General features: G+C 30.3%; 2 protein-coding genes across 4 annotated transcripts; one reads left to right on the top strand and one right to left on the bottom strand.

The window, feature by feature from the left end:
* The first annotated feature begins 1878 nt into the window (after positions 1 to 1878).
* Positions 1879 to 13508, top strand: LOC109815238 (RAD3-like DNA-binding helicase protein). Of its 3 annotated transcripts, none has more exons than XM_020379893.3 (24): positions 1879 to 2114; positions 3140 to 3396; positions 3735 to 3883; positions 5347 to 5428; positions 5579 to 5726; positions 5960 to 6116; positions 6347 to 6630; positions 6740 to 6785; positions 7447 to 7588; positions 7675 to 7829; positions 8510 to 8601; positions 8685 to 8783; positions 8886 to 8954; positions 9290 to 9376; positions 9541 to 9600; positions 9690 to 9805; positions 10295 to 10352; positions 10424 to 10529; positions 11076 to 11149; positions 11245 to 11602; positions 11686 to 11837; positions 12285 to 12430; positions 12804 to 12937; positions 13131 to 13508. In XM_020379893.3, exons 1-23 carry the CDS (start codon positions 2013 to 2015, stop codon positions 12868 to 12870), a joined length of 3006 nt encoding a protein of 1001 aa, XP_020235482.1. In that variant the 5' UTR covers positions 1879 to 2012; the 3' UTR covers positions 12871 to 12937; positions 13131 to 13508. The 3 variants fall into 3 exon arrangements, with proteins under 3 accessions (XP_020235482.1, XP_082921478.1, XP_082921479.1); XM_083065352.1 differs by having other exon boundaries at positions 1890 to 2114; positions 3171 to 3396; XM_083065353.1 differs by having other exon boundaries at positions 1890 to 2114; positions 3171 to 3396; positions 3728 to 3883.
* Positions 13509 to 15341: 1833 nt separating this feature from the next.
* LOC109815237 (transcription repressor OFP14) lies at positions 15342 to 16512 on the bottom strand. The gene has a single exon (XM_020379892.3). It carries the CDS (start codon positions 16395 to 16397, stop codon positions 15588 to 15590), a length of 810 nt encoding a protein of 269 aa, XP_020235481.1. The 5' UTR covers positions 16398 to 16512; the 3' UTR covers positions 15342 to 15587.
* Between the last annotated feature and the right edge of the window lie 4232 nt (positions 16513 to 20744).

Here is a 20744-nt window from a genome sequence, read left to right as displayed (position 1 = left end):
GGTGTACATTTATGCACTATTTTAGTAACATATATTTTTATAAAATCTAACACTGTTTCAGTTCATTTTCAAATAAGAAAATGATACATTTTTTTATAAAAAAAATAATTCAAAAAATATATATGAGAGTAAAGTAAATTCTAAAACAAATAATTCACAAAATTTTTAAAACCAAAAATATAATTTAGTATGTTAGTTATTATGGTTTTTTTAATAAATATTTTCTATATTTTTCATTAGAGATTCTTAATGACATAAAATTACTATTAAACTCACTAGAAATTAAACTAGTATATAGGCATGGCAATCTAACCCGCCCTCGTGGGTACCCGCCCGAGCCCGTCCCGATTTGGATGGGGAAAACTCGTGTTTATCGAGTTCGGGTTTGGGTTCAGGTTTTCCCCGATTGATAAAATCGGGGGCGGGGGCGGGGGCGGGGGCGGGGATGTTAATACCCACTCCGCCCCCGCCCCCATACCCACCCCCGCCCCCGCCCCGCTTAATAATATAATTAAAAAATTATTTTTATATATATATAAACCAAAATTATAAATATTTATATGTAAAAATTTATATTATTTTACTTTTCTTTTATTTTTTTTAAATTTTTAATATTTATTTAAAAGAAAAAAGAAGAAAAAAAATAGGAGCGGGGGCGGGGGCGGGGCGGGGAAACTCGAACCCCGCCGGGGGTGGGGATGGGGACCCAGATTTTATCCCCGACGAGTATCGGGGACGGTGGCGGGAACAGTTTAAATTTGTGGGGGCGGGAGCGGAGAACGTAAAACTCGCCCCCGTCCCGCTCCGTTGCCATGCCTACTAGTATACATATGAAACTATACGTAGATTCTACTTAAGTGTGGAAAATGAGTAAATACATGAAAATTTGTTCAATTTTCAAGTTTTCTCATTATAATATTTCATATATTTTCTATTGATAAAAAACTATCATACACATATAATTTGCATTTAAATATAATAATATTATTTTTTAATTATAAAAAATTACAATAATAATAATGAAAATCAAACTTAAATTATTACTTATTTAGCCTAATCCTATCATGGATAAATCATAATAGTTGTATTTCAATGGTTAGATGTATATTATTAACACTAACATACAAAAGATGTTTCATGTCTTATTATTTCCGTATATTTTGTTAAAAAAAAATTAAAGTTGATATGAGAACATAATTAATAGAGTGTAATAGAATCGAGGTAATTAATTAAATAGTATAATAAGTATTAAATGAATCTTTCTTTAAAAATTAAAAAGTTAAAATGGTTAATTGTTAACAAAGTGTATAAAAAAGATATCACCTGTATAGTTTATACATTAACTATCGAAAAAAACACCCTATTTCCATTTAAATATGTACACAATAGTGAAATAGTGAATAATAATTATATTTAATAACAATTTTAAGAATAAAATTTGGATTTTTTTTTAATTTTTATTATGATGTCTTTTCTTTATTCTTACTTGTGAAAGTGAGACATTTATGTGTTATAAAAGAATGAAAAAAATAGAATAATAAAATTTAGAAAATGTGTGATTAACTTTAGAATAGTGAAATAGTTAAATAAATAAATTAAAATGTAAAAAAATAGTTTAATTAATTAATTAATAGATAAAAGAGTAAAAAATAATACATAAACATCAAAATAAAAAAAAATATTTATTAATATTATAGATTATGCATTGAAAGAGTTGAAATTATAAAAAAATAATATTCAGATAAAAACAGGAAAACCCTTATATATATAGGTAGAGGTATCTTTTTGATATTAGTTGTTTTTTTCTTAAATAATTTTAAAATCCTAATTAATTGAAATAGTGTAAAGGCACTTCAGTACGACATCGTTCAGCTGGTCTTGGTTGTCTTGGCGGGAAAATTATCTGAGTCTGATTGGTCAGTGGCTTCTCATTAGGGTTCATTCGTGTTAAAAGTTCAAACAAACTTTGCCAAGAACTGATAATCCTGACAGTATTGAGAAAAAACGAAGAAATGCCTACGTACAAGATCAGGGGAATCGACGTAGATTTCCCGTTTGAAGCCTATGATTCCCAGATTGTTTACATGGACAAAGTAATTCAATCACTTCAGGAGGTAACAATTTTTAATCTTTTTTTATTTAGCTTTCTACATGTATTTTCTCTTAGAGACAATAATGTTAGAGATTCAGCCCAGTATTAAATTTAAGCAAAATTTTTAACCTTGGTTCACCATGTTGGACTTATTCCTTTGAGACCCAACTTTCTTCAGTAACAATTTAGAATCTACGTCAGTGAGTTGTATTCTCTTTTCAAATGCACAAACTCGATATAGAGTTGTTTCAAACTTCAATCGTCAATTAGTTAGAGTTGCAGATGCCACAATGTTTGTGTTCTTGACATTGCAATTATAATCTTGCTTTTGGATCAACAGAAAGTGATACCACAACATTATTAAGTAATTTGATGATGACGTGATTCTGTCCTAGATGAATATTTCTTCACTAAGCTAGGAAGTACAGCATGTGAGGTATGTATATGATACAATAAATTTAAATATGATTCACACGTAGACATTAATATAACAAATTTCAAAATTTATAGGACACAGCACAATTAAGATACAATATATAAAATTGGTATGAAGTTAAAATAAAAAAAATATAATTCACAAGAGAGAATTCATGTTTAAAAGATGAGTACAAATTATAAATCATTGTAAATATAACAAAATGCAAAAAATTATCTAATTATTGCAGTGTTCTAATCAGTATTGGTATAAAAAAATTTTAAAAAAAAAAAGTATAAAAATTATAAAAATACAATTAAAAATATTTAAAGTGTCTATGCCATATTTGACATGGTTATGTATCTAGCACAGTTATGACCACACTGCCAGTATTTAGAATTACAAGTGTTTGTGCATTTCAGATTTGAAGTCATTATCTATGGTTGTTTACTTTGGTTTTGTTTTCGAATGCTCAATGTCCTTATTATTGTCCTCGGAAACAAAGATTCAACTATAACATCTATTTTTTATTGGTTGTTTACCATTTAAGTTGTTAATGATTATTAGTGATATTCAATGTATTGTGCTATGGATATTCATTGTGCACTTCTGTATATGTTTTGGCATGAAAGAAATGTAATGCACTATTGGAGAGTCCCACAGGAACTGGGAAAACACTATGTCTTCTCTGTGCTACCTTAGCATGGCGGAAAAGTTTGGGTAGTTTCACAACTGGTGTGAGCTTGCAGACTGGTGACAAGTCAGAGGATAAAAATGAGATTTCACTGTCACAATCTGAGTTGTCAGGATTTTCTACAATTGTATATGCTTCACGCACTCACAGCCAGATCCGTCAAGTAATTCAAGAATTGAAAAGAACTTCTTACAGGTCATTTTATATTTTCTGGAAGATCCTTTTTATACTGAAGTTTGCAGATGATTGATCTATCATCTCACTGATTATTGGCTTGTCAGTGTTCATTGTAATTGATATTTGATATTGTCAATGCCATGTAAATTTACCATCCACTTGCACTTCCTCTGAGTTTTTGTTTCCTATCAAGTTTGTAATTGTGATCCAGAGACAGAAAATGAATTTTGCAGACTGTCCTGGTTGATATTTACTGTCCACTAGACTTATGCTGAACCAAACCAATATTATAGTCTGAAGTTTTTATGATGATAGTATCTTGGGCCTAAGCTTACCTGATATTTATCAGTATGCAGGCCTAAGATGGTAGTCCTGGGATCTCGGGAGCAACTTTGCATTCATGATGAAGTGAAGTTACTTCAGGGTAAAACACAATCAAATGCTTGCCGAGTACTCTGTCGAAGGCGTGGGAAGCGCCACTGTAGCCATTTTCAACAAGTTACTGGTAATTTTGTAAATAATGTTCTATACATACAATATGAGTGTTTGTATTTTACATGTGGACCTTGTTTGTCATTATGCATTTAAGTGTATAACTCATACTTAACAATTGACATGCATTTTATTTCAATGGATGAATGCTCTCATATATTATCCATGATCACTAGCCCCATAATTATGAAATAACAATTTGATGTTGTTATTATTATTATTATTATTATTATGATACTGCACTTGTAGCTTTGGTGTGCTATTTGTGGCTAGTCATTTCATACAAACAACTAGAACCTTACTAATCCAAAAATGATGAATTTTGGGATGAAAAAATTGATAGGTGTTGGAAAGTGGGCTTAATTGCAATCAACCTTAACCTGCCTTAATTGTGGTCTATCACAGTTGTTCGTCGATGTCTCAGAGAGAGCTACTCAAAAAGGAGGTGATCAGAAAAGCATTGTAGTTTTGTGGGGTTGAATTAGGAGTTAGGACCTAGGCCCACATTCTAAGATGGTATCATACTCCATCTTAGATCTATTGTTGGGTCACTCGCATTGCCACACTTCAGGCTCAAGCCTTAGGTGTGAGGGGGTGTGTTGGTAAACTGCCTTAATTGCGGTCACCTAGCCCACCCTAATTGCAGCCTATCAAAGTTGGTTGCTAGTATCTTGGATAGGGTTTGATATGAAGGGGTTGACAAGAAAGGTTGAGTGAAGCATTGTAGTGTGTAGTTGTCGGGACATTGACTCCTAGGGGGTTGAGATCCCACATCAGTTAAAGATAAAGCCTAAGTAGTGCTTAAAGCATGGGCAATCTTTATCTATGAGCTGGTTTCATGGGGTTGAATTAGGCTCTAAGTCCAAATTCTAAGAGCATTATAATCAGCACAAATGCAATTCTTTGTACGATTAGAGAGAAACATTTCATGGGTCAAAAGTTTGAACTATGAGCTTAGATTGCCAGGAAAGTCTTTCTACTTGTATTGTTTTATGAGTGTGCGACGTTATTCTTTATGTCATGGTTTTACGAGAAACAGTTCTCTATTTTATTAAACCATTTGATCATGCTACTGTATGATGTGCAACCTACATTATAGCTTTGTTATTGATACCATAGATTCCATATCCTTGCTCCAAATTAATCTGTTTATGCAAATTGCAAAACATCCTCTTATAGATGTAAAACGATTTTTTTTTTTTTGTGGAGACTGTTATAGCTTCATGTGGATTCTAATCAATAATTTTGTCCTTCATGGACTATTGAATTATATCTCTGAAATTCAAATCATGTCATGTGTGTCTGTAAGAATAAGTTATAATGCTTATGGAAGTTACTGAATACTGAAAGCTGCAGATCATTTATGAATTATTTGTCAAATGTTAATTCAAATTATTGCAATTTAATTTTGATCTATTGATGTGTTATCATTATGACTTAGACTATGTTGAGAATGTTACTGAAATTCTGTTGCAGATTACTTGAAGAACAATCCCCATCTTGGAGAAGAACCTGTAGATATTGAGGATTTGGTCAATATTGGTAGAAGATTTGGGCCGTATGTTTTCTCAGCTTTGCTGGCTGTAACGTTAATATAACATCTTCATGAGCAAATTTAATACATATATTCTTTGTCTCCATGCTCCTTTTCTTCTCTCTCTTTCTCCAAGTGAGAATTTCTACTTTACTTTGTCTCTGCATATTTCAGGTGTCCTTATTATTTATCAAAGGAGCTCCACAAGGTTGTTGATATAGTATTTGCTCCATACAACTATCTTATAGATCGTGGGTATAGAAAATCTTTGCAAGTTTCATGGAGCAATAGTATACTCATATTTGATGAAGCTCACAACCTGGTAAAAAACGTTTCGCAAATTTGTGATTAGAAATTAAGATTTACTGCATAGACCATAGTTCCATGAACTGTCAACTTCTCTATGCTATATTTAATGTTGCCCTTTTCATTACTCTGCTGTATGTATTATTGAAATTTATTTATGTTATTCAAGTGTACTTGTTACTAATTTCAGTCTGTTATGTGTTATGGAAATTTATTCAAGCGATTTAATTTGCTTGTTGTTACTTGCAGGAAGGCATATGTGCTGATGCAGCTTCCTTTGACTTGCCTTCTTGGCTTCTAACTGCTTGCATTTCTGAGTCAGAAAAATGTATTGACCTTTCAATAGAAAGAAGAGATAAATCAAATGATAAATCACAAAATCCAGATGATTTTGCTATCCTTAGAGGTGAATGCCTATCCAAAGGCCAATTTCTCCGTGACAATATCATTATGCATGTTTTTACTCACTTTGACAACATCATTGAGGAAATGTTATCTAATATAAAACATGTTTGTGTTTACTGGATTTTCTGGCAAGGCAGCCAATTGTGTACACATGCGTTCTCTCTCTTTTTCTTTCTAGATTCTGGTCTGTGTGCTCTTAAAATAGTATGCCATATATTTTCTTTCTTGCAGCACTTCTTCTAAAACTTGAAAAGCGTATTGCTGAGGTGCCTATTGAATCTAAGGAGTTGGGGTACACCAAACCTGGGCCTTATATTTATGAAATGCTGGCTGATCTTAACATCACACACAAAACTGCTTCTAAGCTTGTCAATATAATCGCAGTAGCTTCAACCCTTCTTGAAGAACACAATCAGCAGAAATCAACTGGCACGGTCTGCAGGTTGGATAGAATCAGTGAAATTCTTGAAATTGTGTTCAGGGATGGAAGAACAGCCCATGCTAAATATTATCGTGTAAGCAGTGGTCTCCTACTTTATCCAAGTTACAACTCTTGAATGTGTATTTTTTCTTTTCTTATGCCATAATATCATACTCTGAGCTTTATTTCCCTTTACATAAAAGGTTCATGTGCGGGAGGTTGAGGCTAGGGGTGGCAATGGCTCTAAAGGTATTTTGAGACTTATTCGAATGAACAAGATTTCTCAATATATTGAAATAAAATTTTCAACAGATGCTCCATTAATTTTTCCCTTCCTTTATTATATGAATTACTCAATACTCAATTTTCACACATGTACTATACGTTTAAAACTTAGAAGATTTATCTAATACGTCAAGGGATGATTGATAATTTCTTTGGTACTTGTTTAGTGTATTGTTTATGGTTCTTTTGTGATAGTTTCATATGTAAATTTGCTTCATAAAATCATTTGTTGTCAGTCCCTGTTTTTACAAATTATTGCTAAGCTTTTTAGATTTAGAAAACTGATGTTTTCATTTTTATACAATATATATTTTCATGTCAAGAGTTTTGGTTAAAAAGATATGGTTGTTTCTAAGAGTTTTGGTTAATCTTCTCTTGAATACATTAAAGCACTTGGGCCTCTGGCTCATGTTTTTTGGGGTTGGGATGTGAACAGGATTTAGGAGTTAGCTTGAGGTGGAAATGTTTCATGTTGAACTTTAGTCTTCTTGTAAATGAAGATATTCCTTTCATTATACAGAATTATAGACAATCTAATTTGTTTCCATTAAACCTGTACAGTGTTTTGTAACTTTAGATGTTCATGTCCCTTGCATTCTCAGTTATACTTGTTTTGATGCTGCAGGCAAGGTGTTAAGGACACTCAGCTGGTGGTGCTTTAATCCAGGAATAGCCATGGAAGACTTTTCTAGATATGGGGTTAGATCTATTATATTGACTTCGGGCACATTATCCCCTATGGAATCTTTTGCCAAGGAACTGAAATTGTAAGTTCCTTTTCATGCTAATTGTGTTTTCATCCAACAAAATCTCGGATGTCAAAAACTAATAGAGTTGATTCTGGTCATTTCAGAGACTTCCCCATTCGGCTGGAAAATCCACATGTAATAACCCCAAATCAGATATGGGCTGGAGTTGTGTCAGTCGGTCCTTCAGGGCGTACTTTTAACTCCTCTTACCGCACTCGTGATTCAATAGAGTACAGGCAGGAGCTTGGAAATGCAATAGGTATTTGACCTACTTATGGCTATATTGAGTTTGGCAAGATGAAGCTTATGAAATATTTGCCTCACCATTTTGATAGTGAAAGCCTTATTAGTGACTGGAGCATTACATTCTTGTTACAGCTTGATCCTACTTTTATATGTTAGCGTGTTTCAGATTTTGAAGTGCTTTTAGATAGACAATTTTAAACATATTTAGGTTTTACATGTTTTAACACAATTTTTGATAGTTTGCAGTATGTGACTCATTTCTAGAATGGTATGAGGTATAATCGATATTGTTAAACATGAGTTAACAGATTTTAAGTTGTAAGATTTGATAATTTATGCTCTTATTTAACTATTGTCTTGGAGAAAGATGTGGGTGTTTTAGGCAAATGAGCATGGGTTTACTTACATATGCTTGAGAGGCAAAAATAATTGAGACTGAGCATAATGAGACATAAGGGGGGATACATAATGAAGATTTCAAGAAGTTACAATTATATGATATATAATAATCTACATTCATCACTACATTTGTGTGGGTATAAATTCATAAAAACTGAAGAAAACTCTATATTTCACACTATAAAAATTCAACAGCCTTCAGAATTTGGAAAAGAGTGGCTTACATACATTTTCAGAATTTGAAGAAAAGCTGTTACTGATTGTGCATAATTTCATTTTTATGTTGTATTGCAGTAAATTTGGCTCGAATTGTTCCTGATGGACTTCTTGTATTCTTCCCATCTTATTACCTTTTGGATCAATGCACAGGCTGCTGGAAAAGTGTGGTAAGATTTATACTGACCTACTGAAAAGGTAAATTTGTTTGGTCACGCTCATGATAAATTGTGTTGTGGTTGGTTATTTTCAGAGTAATGAAAATTCAACATCAATATGGGACAGAATTTGCAAACACAAGAAACCTGTTATAGAACCTAGGGACTCTTCAGCGTTTCCCATGTCAATTAAGGTAACCCTTTTATTTAACATAGTGAAAGCACATTCTTCCATAATTAGCATTTGGATGCATCATATCCTAAGATAGAAATGACCTTTATATTTCTTTTGACAGGACTACATGACTAAGTTGAATGACACCTCTGTCTCTGGAGCAGTTTTTTTTGCTGTTTGTCGTGGGAAGGTATGCCTCAATCATGAATGTTGATAAACAGCCTTCTGATGTGTGTTCTCACAGGCATTCATATTATAGTATAGTATGTTATACAAAATACTGGAATTCATAGTCGTACCTGTACTGGTATGATACAGCTATACGGTAGGACCATAAGGGGATATGGCAAATTGGCAATATATTTGAGGATTCTAGGATTAAAGAACATGTCTATTACATAAAAATATTTAGTTATATATTTAATTTAGGGAGAAGGATTTATAAGAGATGAAGCATTATCCTAGAAATTTTACTACAAAGCAAATCTATAGCATAATGCATTTGTGCCATGGTTATTTTAACAGGTAAGTGAAGGATTAGATTTTGCTGATCATGCTGGAAGAGCTGTGGTAATTACTGGTTTGCCATTTGCCACAAGCAATGATCCTAAGGTTTGATTACCTTTTCTCATTCTTACCTTGAAAATTTGCATGTTATTGCATATTTACATTCATTAAGCACTGTAACACTAAATAATTCTGTTGTCATTGTCTATTAGTTATGTATGTACATATCATGTTATAAAAATGCACTCATTGAGTTTAATTACTACCAGGTTCGACTAAAACGTGAATACTTAGATCAACAATCTCGGCCACAGGGAGAACTGCTCAAGGTTATGCTGGTTTACTTGACATAAATTTTGTACATTTATATATATATATATATATATATATATTAATTATTTGGCCGGAACTTAAACAGATTTTAACCGGAGATGAGTGGTATAACCAACAAGCCTCCCGGGCTGTGAATCAAGCTGTTGGACGTGTAATTCGCCATCGCTATGACTACGGTGCAATTATTTTCTGTGACGAAAGGTGTTAACCTCAAGTTATTTTGGTTTAAATTTCCTCAATACATATCTCAGTACTACTAGCAAAGTAACATAAGTTTTTATTAATAATTCTTATTCTCTCTCCTAATTGTTATTTTTCAAGGAAAATTATTGACCCAGTTTTTATTTTATATTTTATTTATTTATTATCATATGGATAATTTATAAGTCAGTTCTTTTGGTCCTAACAAATTTCTATAGATGTTTTTTTGGGTGTTGGTGTCTCAAGCTATAAACTTTGTGAAGTATTCAAGTAAATTGGTTAGTGTCATGATAATATGATATGATCATATGAACTACTCTTCCCTTTACTAAAACTATTTGAAATAAAAATCTCATAGATACATTAGTAAACAAAAGCCAACTAATACACATACAGCCTTTTATGACACGGCCTTAGTAATTATTCTTTTGGCCTTTGTTGCTTTTCAATTTTTGTTGAGGATTATTCTTAGTATTGGAGTTATTACAGGTTTTCACAACCACATCGCCAGTCCCAAGTCTCGCGTTGGATACAGCCTCACATTAAGGTGCCATTTTTTCACTGAAATTGCCCTTTTATATACATATTTTTTATACTAATAGGTTTTCAATATTGCAGTGTTTCTCAAGATTTGGAGAAGTCGTTTTCACTCTTAGTCGATTTTTCCGGGATGTAGGAACTCAGGGTCCTACTAAGGTGTCATTATTAGAAGCTGAAAGTGAGGGTTAGTGTCTTCTAGTACTACGTTCTGTTGGCTGTCATGTCTTAGCGTGTGGACTTGTGTCCCTACCTTAATTTTTGACTGCTACACTGAAATACTGTAAATTTGTTTCTTTTGAGCTAAATGGGTATTGGTTTCTATCTACTTTTTATGAATTGGCAGTTGAATTTTAGTATATCATATTTTGATATTTCATAAAGATGGAGTATTTTTTATTAAAGCCAGAGTGAAGGTAATGACATCCTGGGAAGGAGGAAAATACCAGTTGCTTACAATGTGATTTTGTGTACTGGAGTTACACGATCAAATGGGCTTTGCCTAATTCAAAATCAACTAACTGAATAATACTGAAATTGTTTGGTAACTCATTCCATGAAGTCGGTTTCCTTTTTGCAATATGTTTCTCATTCCTGTGTTTGAACACAACTTTTTAGTCATGCAGCCTTCAATGCAAATTTAATTTCTTTGCAAGAGTAGCTTCCCTTTCTTTATATTCTTTTTGCTTTCTTTTTCTACTAATATGATTTAACTAGGTTCTTACTGATACAGGAAATCTGGGGAAAGTACCATCATCAGAGCTGCAGATGGACAAATTTTACATGGAAAAACTTTTGTCACCTCCGGTAACCCCTTGATTATACCCTGTAAAGTTGTTTATTTTTTTAATCATATAATTCTATTGTTTGGCTCTCCAGTTTGTTAATGATTGTACATGCAGACTGCACCGATGGTTCAAAATTTCTCTTTGAAAGCTTCATCATTGCTTGATACTAAAAAAGGCTGTATATCACACCTGGGGGAAATAGTGCCTGCCAATCGCTCATCTCTTTCTTCTGAAAATGGCAAGACTGTACACTGTGAAAGCTCAAGAGATATAAGTGGCAAGGTTTTGCTTGGAGGGAAGACTCTTCTATCACAAAAACGTGATATGGTTGATTTGACTGACTGTTGTCAACTGGGTGAAAAATCAAAGGATACACCAATACCACCTTGTTCTGCCAAGAAGCGGAGATTCGTGACAGGAGAGTATGACTTAAAGCAATATTTTGGAAATTCTAATGAGCATTCATCGTCTGGTACAAATTTATTGAATCATATTGCTCTCATTTCGGTTTGTAATCATGTCAATCATTGATAAATGAGTATATTTATAATATAGGTAGTCAAAATGCTCAACGAGGTGTAGATCTGCAACATAAAGACGGTGTGGCCTCCAACAGTCTTGAGTTGATCAGACAAAAGAGCATTCTTCCTGCTGATTCTGCGCCTTCTGTTGGTGATGAAACCCAAGGATCAGCATTTCTTGCTCAGGTAAAGTCATTATATGTGATGCATGGATCTGCATATAGCATCTGAAGTAGGGAATGCATTAAGTGGCAATAACTTGAAGTGAAACCAACTAAATTTAATGATTAAAGCCAACGTGCAAGAAAATCCAACAAACTATGTAATGATATACATGAGCTATACAGACTTGATCAGATATGGTCTTAATGTTGACACAAGTTCTCATAATTTAAACTGGAAATTTCTAGTTCCAATTTATTTGCTGTTAGTTGTACAAATATGCTGGGTCAGTTCGCATTAAATTTTAACAGTGTTTTCATAATTATTGTAATTTATCCTTAAGGTTTATACTTGGGCTTGGATTATATTGTGGGGTAACATGGTGTTGAACGATCTTCCTTTCTTGTCAAATTCATCGATATTGATGACAGCTTGAGTGTAAGGATACTTTGTTTCAATTGTGCCGTACAGGTTCGAGATAAGCTTAGTGCTGCAGAATATATAGACTTTGTGGGTTATATGAAAGCACTCAAGACCAAAGCAATGAAAATTAGCGAAGTATTACAGTGTATTTCTAGAATGTTCTCTGGACCTGAAAGGCTACCTCTCCTTAAAAGGTATTCATTGAAGTTAAAATATTTTAAGCCACCTTTCTGGTTATGAAGTGTTGTACTTGTTACCATTCATCCCCAATTAATATGTTGTTGAAAGTTCTTGATGTATCATGTATCCTTGAAATTAAGTGCAAGTCATAAAACATTATTACCAAGTGTAATCGTAATGCATGAGTCAAATCATTTGATATTCTAACTGCAAAGTGTAATGCCGGGTATCTGAAAGAAAGTGACTAATTCCCGCACTTGATATGGCCACTTAGACTCACTTCCTTGCATGAGGCCTTTTACATGAAGGAAATTTTTTTCAAGCGTTTGATCATATTTAAATTTCTGATATTGAATCATCTGCTGACCTTCATACTGTGTTCAACAGGTTCAAGGATTACATCCCAGCAAAATATCATTCATTGTATGAGCACTACGTAGAAGAAAAAAGTTAACCATGTCAAGATTACTTGAAGGTGCCTGCTTGCGACTGTCATATGATAATTCTTCAGCTAAAACCAGGTGATCCCTTAACCTCTTTCTTGGATTTTTGTTATTAAAGACATGGAAAGGTGTGAATATTAGTACATGGCATGAGTTGTAACAAGACTAGGGATGAGCACAGACATGAGACATAAAGCAATATAAATTAGAGATTGGTATTTCATCACTCTTAATTTAGTAGAGAAACTGATCTCATAAATGTCTGCTTCAGGAGTATTGACTTCAAAAAGATCATTCTTTTGGCGCATGTGTACTTTGTGGCATTGAATTTGACATAAACATGTTGGAATGAGCATTCTTGATATTTGATGTTGGCCTGGGTGGATTAGCAGATGAATATTTGGGAATCAGTTCATCAAAAGAACGGTCAATGGATTATTTACAAGGACCTCTAGGGAACCAGGCTCCTTGGAATGGGTCCTCAGGTTACCCGTCTATTATAATATATCTAACTTTAATCAAATACTTTAGATAAATAGTGTTTCTCTTGGCAACCGATTTTGATGATGCATCTTTTGGATGTTCTGCACCCTGAAGAAATACATAGCTTTTTTTATTTATTTATTTTTATCATTATTATTGCTTAGTATTCGTGGATTTATCTGTACATAGGTGTACATGCAGCTGATTCTTTAGTAGTTGCACACATAATAATTTACCATATATTTTTACTTCAAATCGTTAGTAACGTAGATTGAGTTCCTTTGACAATCAATGGCAAAAAATACAAACAATATGTTAAAAATGCATTTATCATTTATCAGATGATTTTATTAGCTATTTAGAATCAGTTTGGTATCTTACAAAGAGTTCAGCTTCTCTTCAACAAAAATGTGCAGTATTTGGTGCGGTAAACCATCTATTGACCCATGTAAGTATATAATCAAGCAACTTACTACACTAAATTCAATTAACTGTGCTGTATTTAGTGTGGAAAAGTAAATTTCAAAGCAAGGTTGATTCAATGCGGCAAGATGCATATTTATTTACTTATATGGGTAAATAAAGTAGGTTAAAGAAACTAGCCTATTAAGTCAATTCCTTTTTAATTTACCACCCATTCTTTCAAATGGCCACTTGATAACTGCAGGAAGCTAATACAGATGAAACACTAGTTGAACAATTTAAATATTTAATTCTACTTAAGGTTTTATCGGTAAAAACACTTAACAAAATCTTTGTAGTTTAAAATGTTTGTAAGTAAATCCTTACACATTAACCTCGTTATAACTTTGCTTATTTATTAACTTAATTGTACTTTTAGTCCTTTAGTTATTGTATCGTATGATTTTGGTCTTTCAACTTTTCTGTCGTTTAGGGTTCACGATGAAATTCTCCTAATTTATCATATAATAATGTAGGTTGATGATTTAAGTGGACAAGGAATTTTCGGTGTTGAAAGTGGGAATTGACCCTTCCTTCTAAAGTAAAACCACTAGGGACTTGATTTGATATATAAATAAAAAATATTTTATATATTTCTTAAACAACAGAGCAAAATTACATATATGTTCACTAATATAAATTAAATAATATTAACATTAATACTGATAAATATAAATTAATAATGTGTATTTGTCAGCATGACGGTGATGAGATCAACGAGAGCACAAAGTATTTATAATATTATTCCTTATTTACTAGTAATAAATATATGTATAATTTGATTCTTAATATATATTATCAATTCATATTTATTAGTATTAATTTTAATATTATTTAATTTAGTAGTAAATATATGCAATTCTAGTTTCATGTTTAAGTAATATTATATATAATAAAAATCTTTTATTTATATATCAAATAGAATCATCAGTATAGTAGTCCTAGTGTTGTGGTGGTTTTTAAGGATATTTTCATTTTCAACATACTTAAAGTATCAAAACGGCCCTAGTGTAGGGATTTAATTATAAACTTTTTAAATCATGAGAATTTTTTAAAGTACTTTTAATTATATGGACTTTATTAAAAATTCTATAAAACTATAGAAATCTAAAATAAGAAGAAAAATTGGCAACCACATGTCTATTTATGCAAGTGTGCGAGTGTCCACCTATATATTTCTAATTGCTTTTCCAACTGGGTCACTAAGGTCAGGATTGAATTTACCTGTCCCAATTGTCTCTTTATCTAACTATACTATAAACACAATTTCCTAATTTCTAATCTTATTAATATAGCATATGCCATTTGTGTTATCAAGTAAGGCCAAAATAATTGATAGACATGTGAATTTCTTAAGTCTGCTAATATAATAGAGGTTCAATATATATATATATATATATATATATATATATATATATATATATATATTATTATTTTGTTGAGAGACAAATTCATCTTTGGTTTTAACATCACCAGCTTATATACAAGCAGGAAATACTTTCCAAGTATAATACCGGGGACTGGGAGGAACATATGCTTGAGCGATAAACAAAGTGCTCATTGCTGTTAATAAAATATTCAAAATCATATGCTACAGCTTACTGCACGTGATGCCTGGGGAAAAAGTAGAAACAGCTCAAAATTCAAGCACATAATAACTACTCATAAGAGTCATAACACTTGATGGTTATCAAGTCTGGAGGACCCAAATACTAACGTTACGTTAGATAATCTTTGACATGTAATAAGTATTATTAATTGAGATGATGAAAATAGTCTGAGACTATCTAATAATTTCTCGGGACCTAATGGTTCGAACGCTATGCGGCGTTGGTTGAGAGTTCCGACGCATGACGGTGATGAGATCGACGAAAGCACTGAGAATGAACTTGTGGGAGTTCTTGTGATTGAGGTTTAGATAACAGAACAAGAGGTCCTCCATGAAATCCCAATCAACGAGGCTTCCATGGTGGTTGACCATTTCCTGCATGGAGCGCCTGAAGTCGTGGCAGGGGTTGGTGGAGTGCGTCAAGAGAGCGATGCTATTATCCGGAAGAGCTTGATCCTTCTCACAACTATTCCAAGACGAAGAAACTTGGGTCGATATAGTTGAGTTGGATCCACTTGTTAATGTGTTGTCCTCTGCCAGTGACCCTGAGAACCCTCTCTTCACCAACAATCTGGTGGACCCTCCAATGTGACGTGGCGTTTCCAAGCATGACTCATCGTACAAAATCGAACCTTGCTTTGGACCTTCCTCTTCCAAGACCCGTTTGGTGTCTTCGGTTTCTTCGTCGTCTTTAAGGTAGAGGGACCTGAAATTCTCCAAAAGAAAACGGTCAATGTCTGCTAAGGTGGCTGCATCGTCCTTGATGATGTTGTTGTCGTCGTTGTCGGAAACATGAACATGAACATGAACATGTTCACGTTCACGTTCACGTTCGTTTCTGCCACTGTATATGGCAAAGGAAGGTGTCCTAGGATTCTTGCAGCCAGAGAGAATATTCCAGCTCTTAGAAGAGGGTAGTTGGATTTGAGGGCGAGGACGAGGGCTCTTTATTTTGAAGAAGTAATCTCGAAGCCTTTTGGGCATGGTTGTTATTGCTACTAGCTAATGGAAATTGTGAATCATGTAATGGGTGGAGAAGAAAATGAGGATTCAAGGGATGGGGTGAGAGTGGTTTATTTATATACGAATAAAAGGGGACATGTATGCATGTGTGACACGAAAATGTGTTTGACTATGTCCTTATTTAAATAAATTTTGTTTGGGGAGAATTTGGTGAAACGCACGGACTTGGTTGGGTTGGAATCATGCTTCTTGCCAAATCCAATTGAAAACTAATTTCGGACGCTCATTTCTTGGCCATAATCATGATCTTTTCACCATTTGTGTCCACTTTGAATTTTGCAATGTGTGAATGATATTGTGGTGATTGTCACTTTCTGGAGTGAGGGTAGTGGTAAGAATAAGTATAATATTTATTTTTGAAAGCAAAAGATGATTTTTGGATGGTGTGAATAGAGAGAGAGAAGTCATACTCCACCTTATAATTAATATGTTTAGGAATTAGGAGGCAGTTTAAATCTGCTTAATTGTGTAACATTAAATTTTAAGAACAACTCACAAGCATTGATGGTGAAATTAGTAACATAACAATAACGTTTATGACTCTTAATTCTTCTTAAAATTTTAATGCTGTTAGTTCGAGGTTAAAATTACATTAAATATATATAACGTCAATTATCAACATGATGACAGATATTATAAAATTTTAAAAATATATATATATATAATCAATCAGTATAATTTTATCTTTAAAATAGGAGTAAAGATGAGTTATATCTCTTAAAATGTCAATATCCTTATTTATAAGAATCATTTTTAAATTTCTAATATAATTAAATTTTAATATTATTTCTTTCTTATTTATTACAAGTGTATAAAATACTTAAGGATGTAAAGATAAAGATATAATTAAAAATAAAAACTAAAATAGTTATACGTTTTCATTAAAAAATATATATAACAAAGTGATATATTCAATTGAAGGACGGAAATCAATGAACCACAACTATTTATCATGAACATGATATATGCATGATATATGCAATGTTCTAAAATTGATAACCACGAATTAATATACATTTGTGAAAACATATGCATTGACATATGTGAGTTTGCATTATAATCACTTAAACAAGATATATGTTCAACTAAAAGAAATAATTAGTAAATAATCACTAAAGATAGTTAGTCAAGTTATTTAATAAAAATTATTCATTTTTAAGGTTAGTGAATATTTTGCACTAGTAATAGAATGACCCAAAAAAAATTTTTTTTAATAGAAGTTAGTCATTTATAAAGACAATAAATACTGATTAAATAATACAAAGACACTCTAAAAGTGAATGAGTGTAACAACAAGATGGTAACTCAAAAAGTGTGCATGCAAAAAATAAATAAATAAAAAAACTAAACTTATGATGATACACACCTTACATAAATTAGGCATTTGTAATAATAAAATCTCTACTGTCAATATTTAATTATACTTTTAAGTTATGTTAAATTAAACTTATCAAATTATAAACTTAATCTACTTCATAAAAAATCAATACAATCCATCATAATTTTATAAGTAAGTTACGTTACTTTTCTCAAATAGAAATAAGAATATTACATTACTATTTTCTCTTATGTTAAAATATATAACTTATTTTATTTAAGTTTTAACATTATTAATGTAAATTGCACTCCCGTAAGTATTATACTTTTCATCCTTCATATATTAAAACATTAATTAAATTACATTTTATCATATTATATTAATTAATGAAAAAGAAATACTTTGCGTCTTTATAAATTTTATTTAAAAATAACTAAAAATAGAAATAATAAAAATTATAACGTATAAATAAAGTAAAATAATATATATTAAGAATGGGTAAAATAATCTTAAAAACCAAAGATAATTACAAATATATGAATAGTTTATATATTTTAATAAGATCTAAACATATAACAGTTTAAAGAACTAATATTTTAGCCTCTCATTTTGCAAGTTAAATATTTTTTTATTATATGGTAAATATTTATTACATATATCTAAATTGTATAACAAATTATATACAGATAAATGCTATATTTAAATAAATAAACTATGTTTAACTGGTATTTAAAAAATTAAATATGTTTAATTCTTTAATATTAAATGTTCTGATAATATTAAAAAAATTATTTATCAATAGTTTATATATTTTAATAACATCCAATTATATAATAATTTAAGAATTATTATTTTAGTTTGTGCATTTTATAAGTTAAATATTTATCACATATATCTAAAATTTATAATAATTATATACAAATAAATATTATATTTAAATAATTAAATTATATTTAAAATTTATACAAATAGATATTTTAAATATGTAAATTATATTTCAGATTAAAGATAAATAATTTATAGTGACAAAAGATTATTTTTATTTTAAAAATATTAAATTTTATTTCATAAATAAATAATTGAATTATATAAAAAGGATAAAAAAAAACTCTAAAAATGTTTCGATCAAAAAATAGTTTGTGCATTTGGATTGAAGAATTTGGAGTAATTCATTTTTTTATAAAGAATTTCAAATACATTGGGATAAAATATTTTGTTTAGATAGAGAATTTACAAAGAATTTGAAATTCAATCATTTGTGAAAATTTTTAGAATAGTATAATTTTAAGTTCTCCCAAAAAAAGTAAAAATTTAAATTTTTTTCATTCTATTTCTTACTTATCTCACCTACAAATCATTTTTCTCTCCTATTAAATATTCAAAAATATTTTTTAAATTATTAAATATTATCTAATATTAATTTTTAAAATCATTAAGTATTTAAAAATTGGCAAATATTTATATTTATAAAATTTAATCTTAAAATTTTAATATATATATATATATATATATAAAATCAATTTTATCTATGGTAAAAATTAAATTATTATGTCTAAATTAAGAATTTAAAATTTATAAAATTTGAATTGACTTATCCAAATAAAATATTTAAATAATGATAAAAATTGAAATTAAAGTAATTTAAATATTAAAATTTTAAAATTTTTAAAATTCCTCGTTTAATCAGTTGTTGATTTGAAACTGGTGCCTTATTCAATGAATTAAAACTCAGATTCACTATCAACTACGTATTGATCGAGAATTTATAATAAAAATAATAATTTAATGACATCTTAATAATTATTTTAGCTATTATTTAAAATATTAAATTTGTTTAAGTATTTAATATTAAATGTTTTGAGAATAATAAATGTTTTATTTATTGATAGTTTATATATTTTAATACGATCTAATTATACAATAATTTTAAAAAGTAGTATTTTATCTTATACATATTTCAGGTTACATGTTTATTATATATCTAAAATTTATAATAAATTATATACAAATAAATATTATATTTCAATATATAAATGTATATTTAAACATTTAAATTATATTTTAAATTTAAAATAAATAATTTTTACTGATATAATATTATTTTTATTTATTAATAATTTATTTTAATAAAATTATATTTTAATTCATAAATAAATAATTAAATTTGATAAAAAGTTAAAAATTCTTTAAAACTCACTCATCAAAATAATAGTCTCTAAAAATATAATAATTACTGTCATTTAATATAAAGGTGTTGATATATTTATAATAAAAAAATATTTAATTCAATTGGTCGAGTAAGTTGCATATCTTTTAATATCAAATTCGGTTTTTGTATAAAAAAGTATGTATTAATAATTTTAATTATAAAATATTACTTTTTATAATTAAATTATATAAATAAATAAAAATTGGCCCGAAACATGTGAAGCTGAATGAGGATCTGGGTTGGGCGATCCTAACAGAAGAGCAAAAATCATATATCAATTAGGACATCTCCAATAGAAGTAATTCATTTAAGTTGCTTCATGTATTAAAAAATGAAATAAGTGGTCCTAGGTATATCATGTCAACATTAAACAATTCAAACACAAATTTACTAAGAAACTTTAAGAAATTTAACTTTTAGAATTTTTTCTCTAATTATTTATGAACCAAATTTAAATTTTTATTAAAAAAGATAATTGCACTACAATAAAATAAAATAAATTACGAAAAAAATTTATAATAAGTAGATATTAAAAATAAAATAAAACAATAATAAATACATAAACATTATACGAAATTAATTTTCATCATTATTATTTTCGAGACGTTTGCAAATATGTTCAATAAGATATGCTTGAAATCTGGTAAGGAACAGTTGCTTGAGGAAGCAACTCTCTCTCTTTTTCAAACAACTCATGTTACCACATCAAAATCTTTCAATAACAAAAAACTAAGATTTAAATTACTTCATGAGACAAGCAACTGTGAAATTCCTTAATTCT

Source organism: Cajanus cajan, chromosome 10, assembly GCF_000230855.2.
Source record: "Cajanus cajan strain Asha chromosome 10, NIPB_CcT2T_4, whole genome shotgun sequence".
In the NCBI taxonomy this organism is placed as follows: Eukaryota; Viridiplantae; Streptophyta; class Magnoliopsida; order Fabales; family Fabaceae; genus Cajanus; species Cajanus cajan.
Note: the sequence above shows the minus strand (reverse complement) of the source record. Positions and strands in the feature narration are given on the sequence as shown.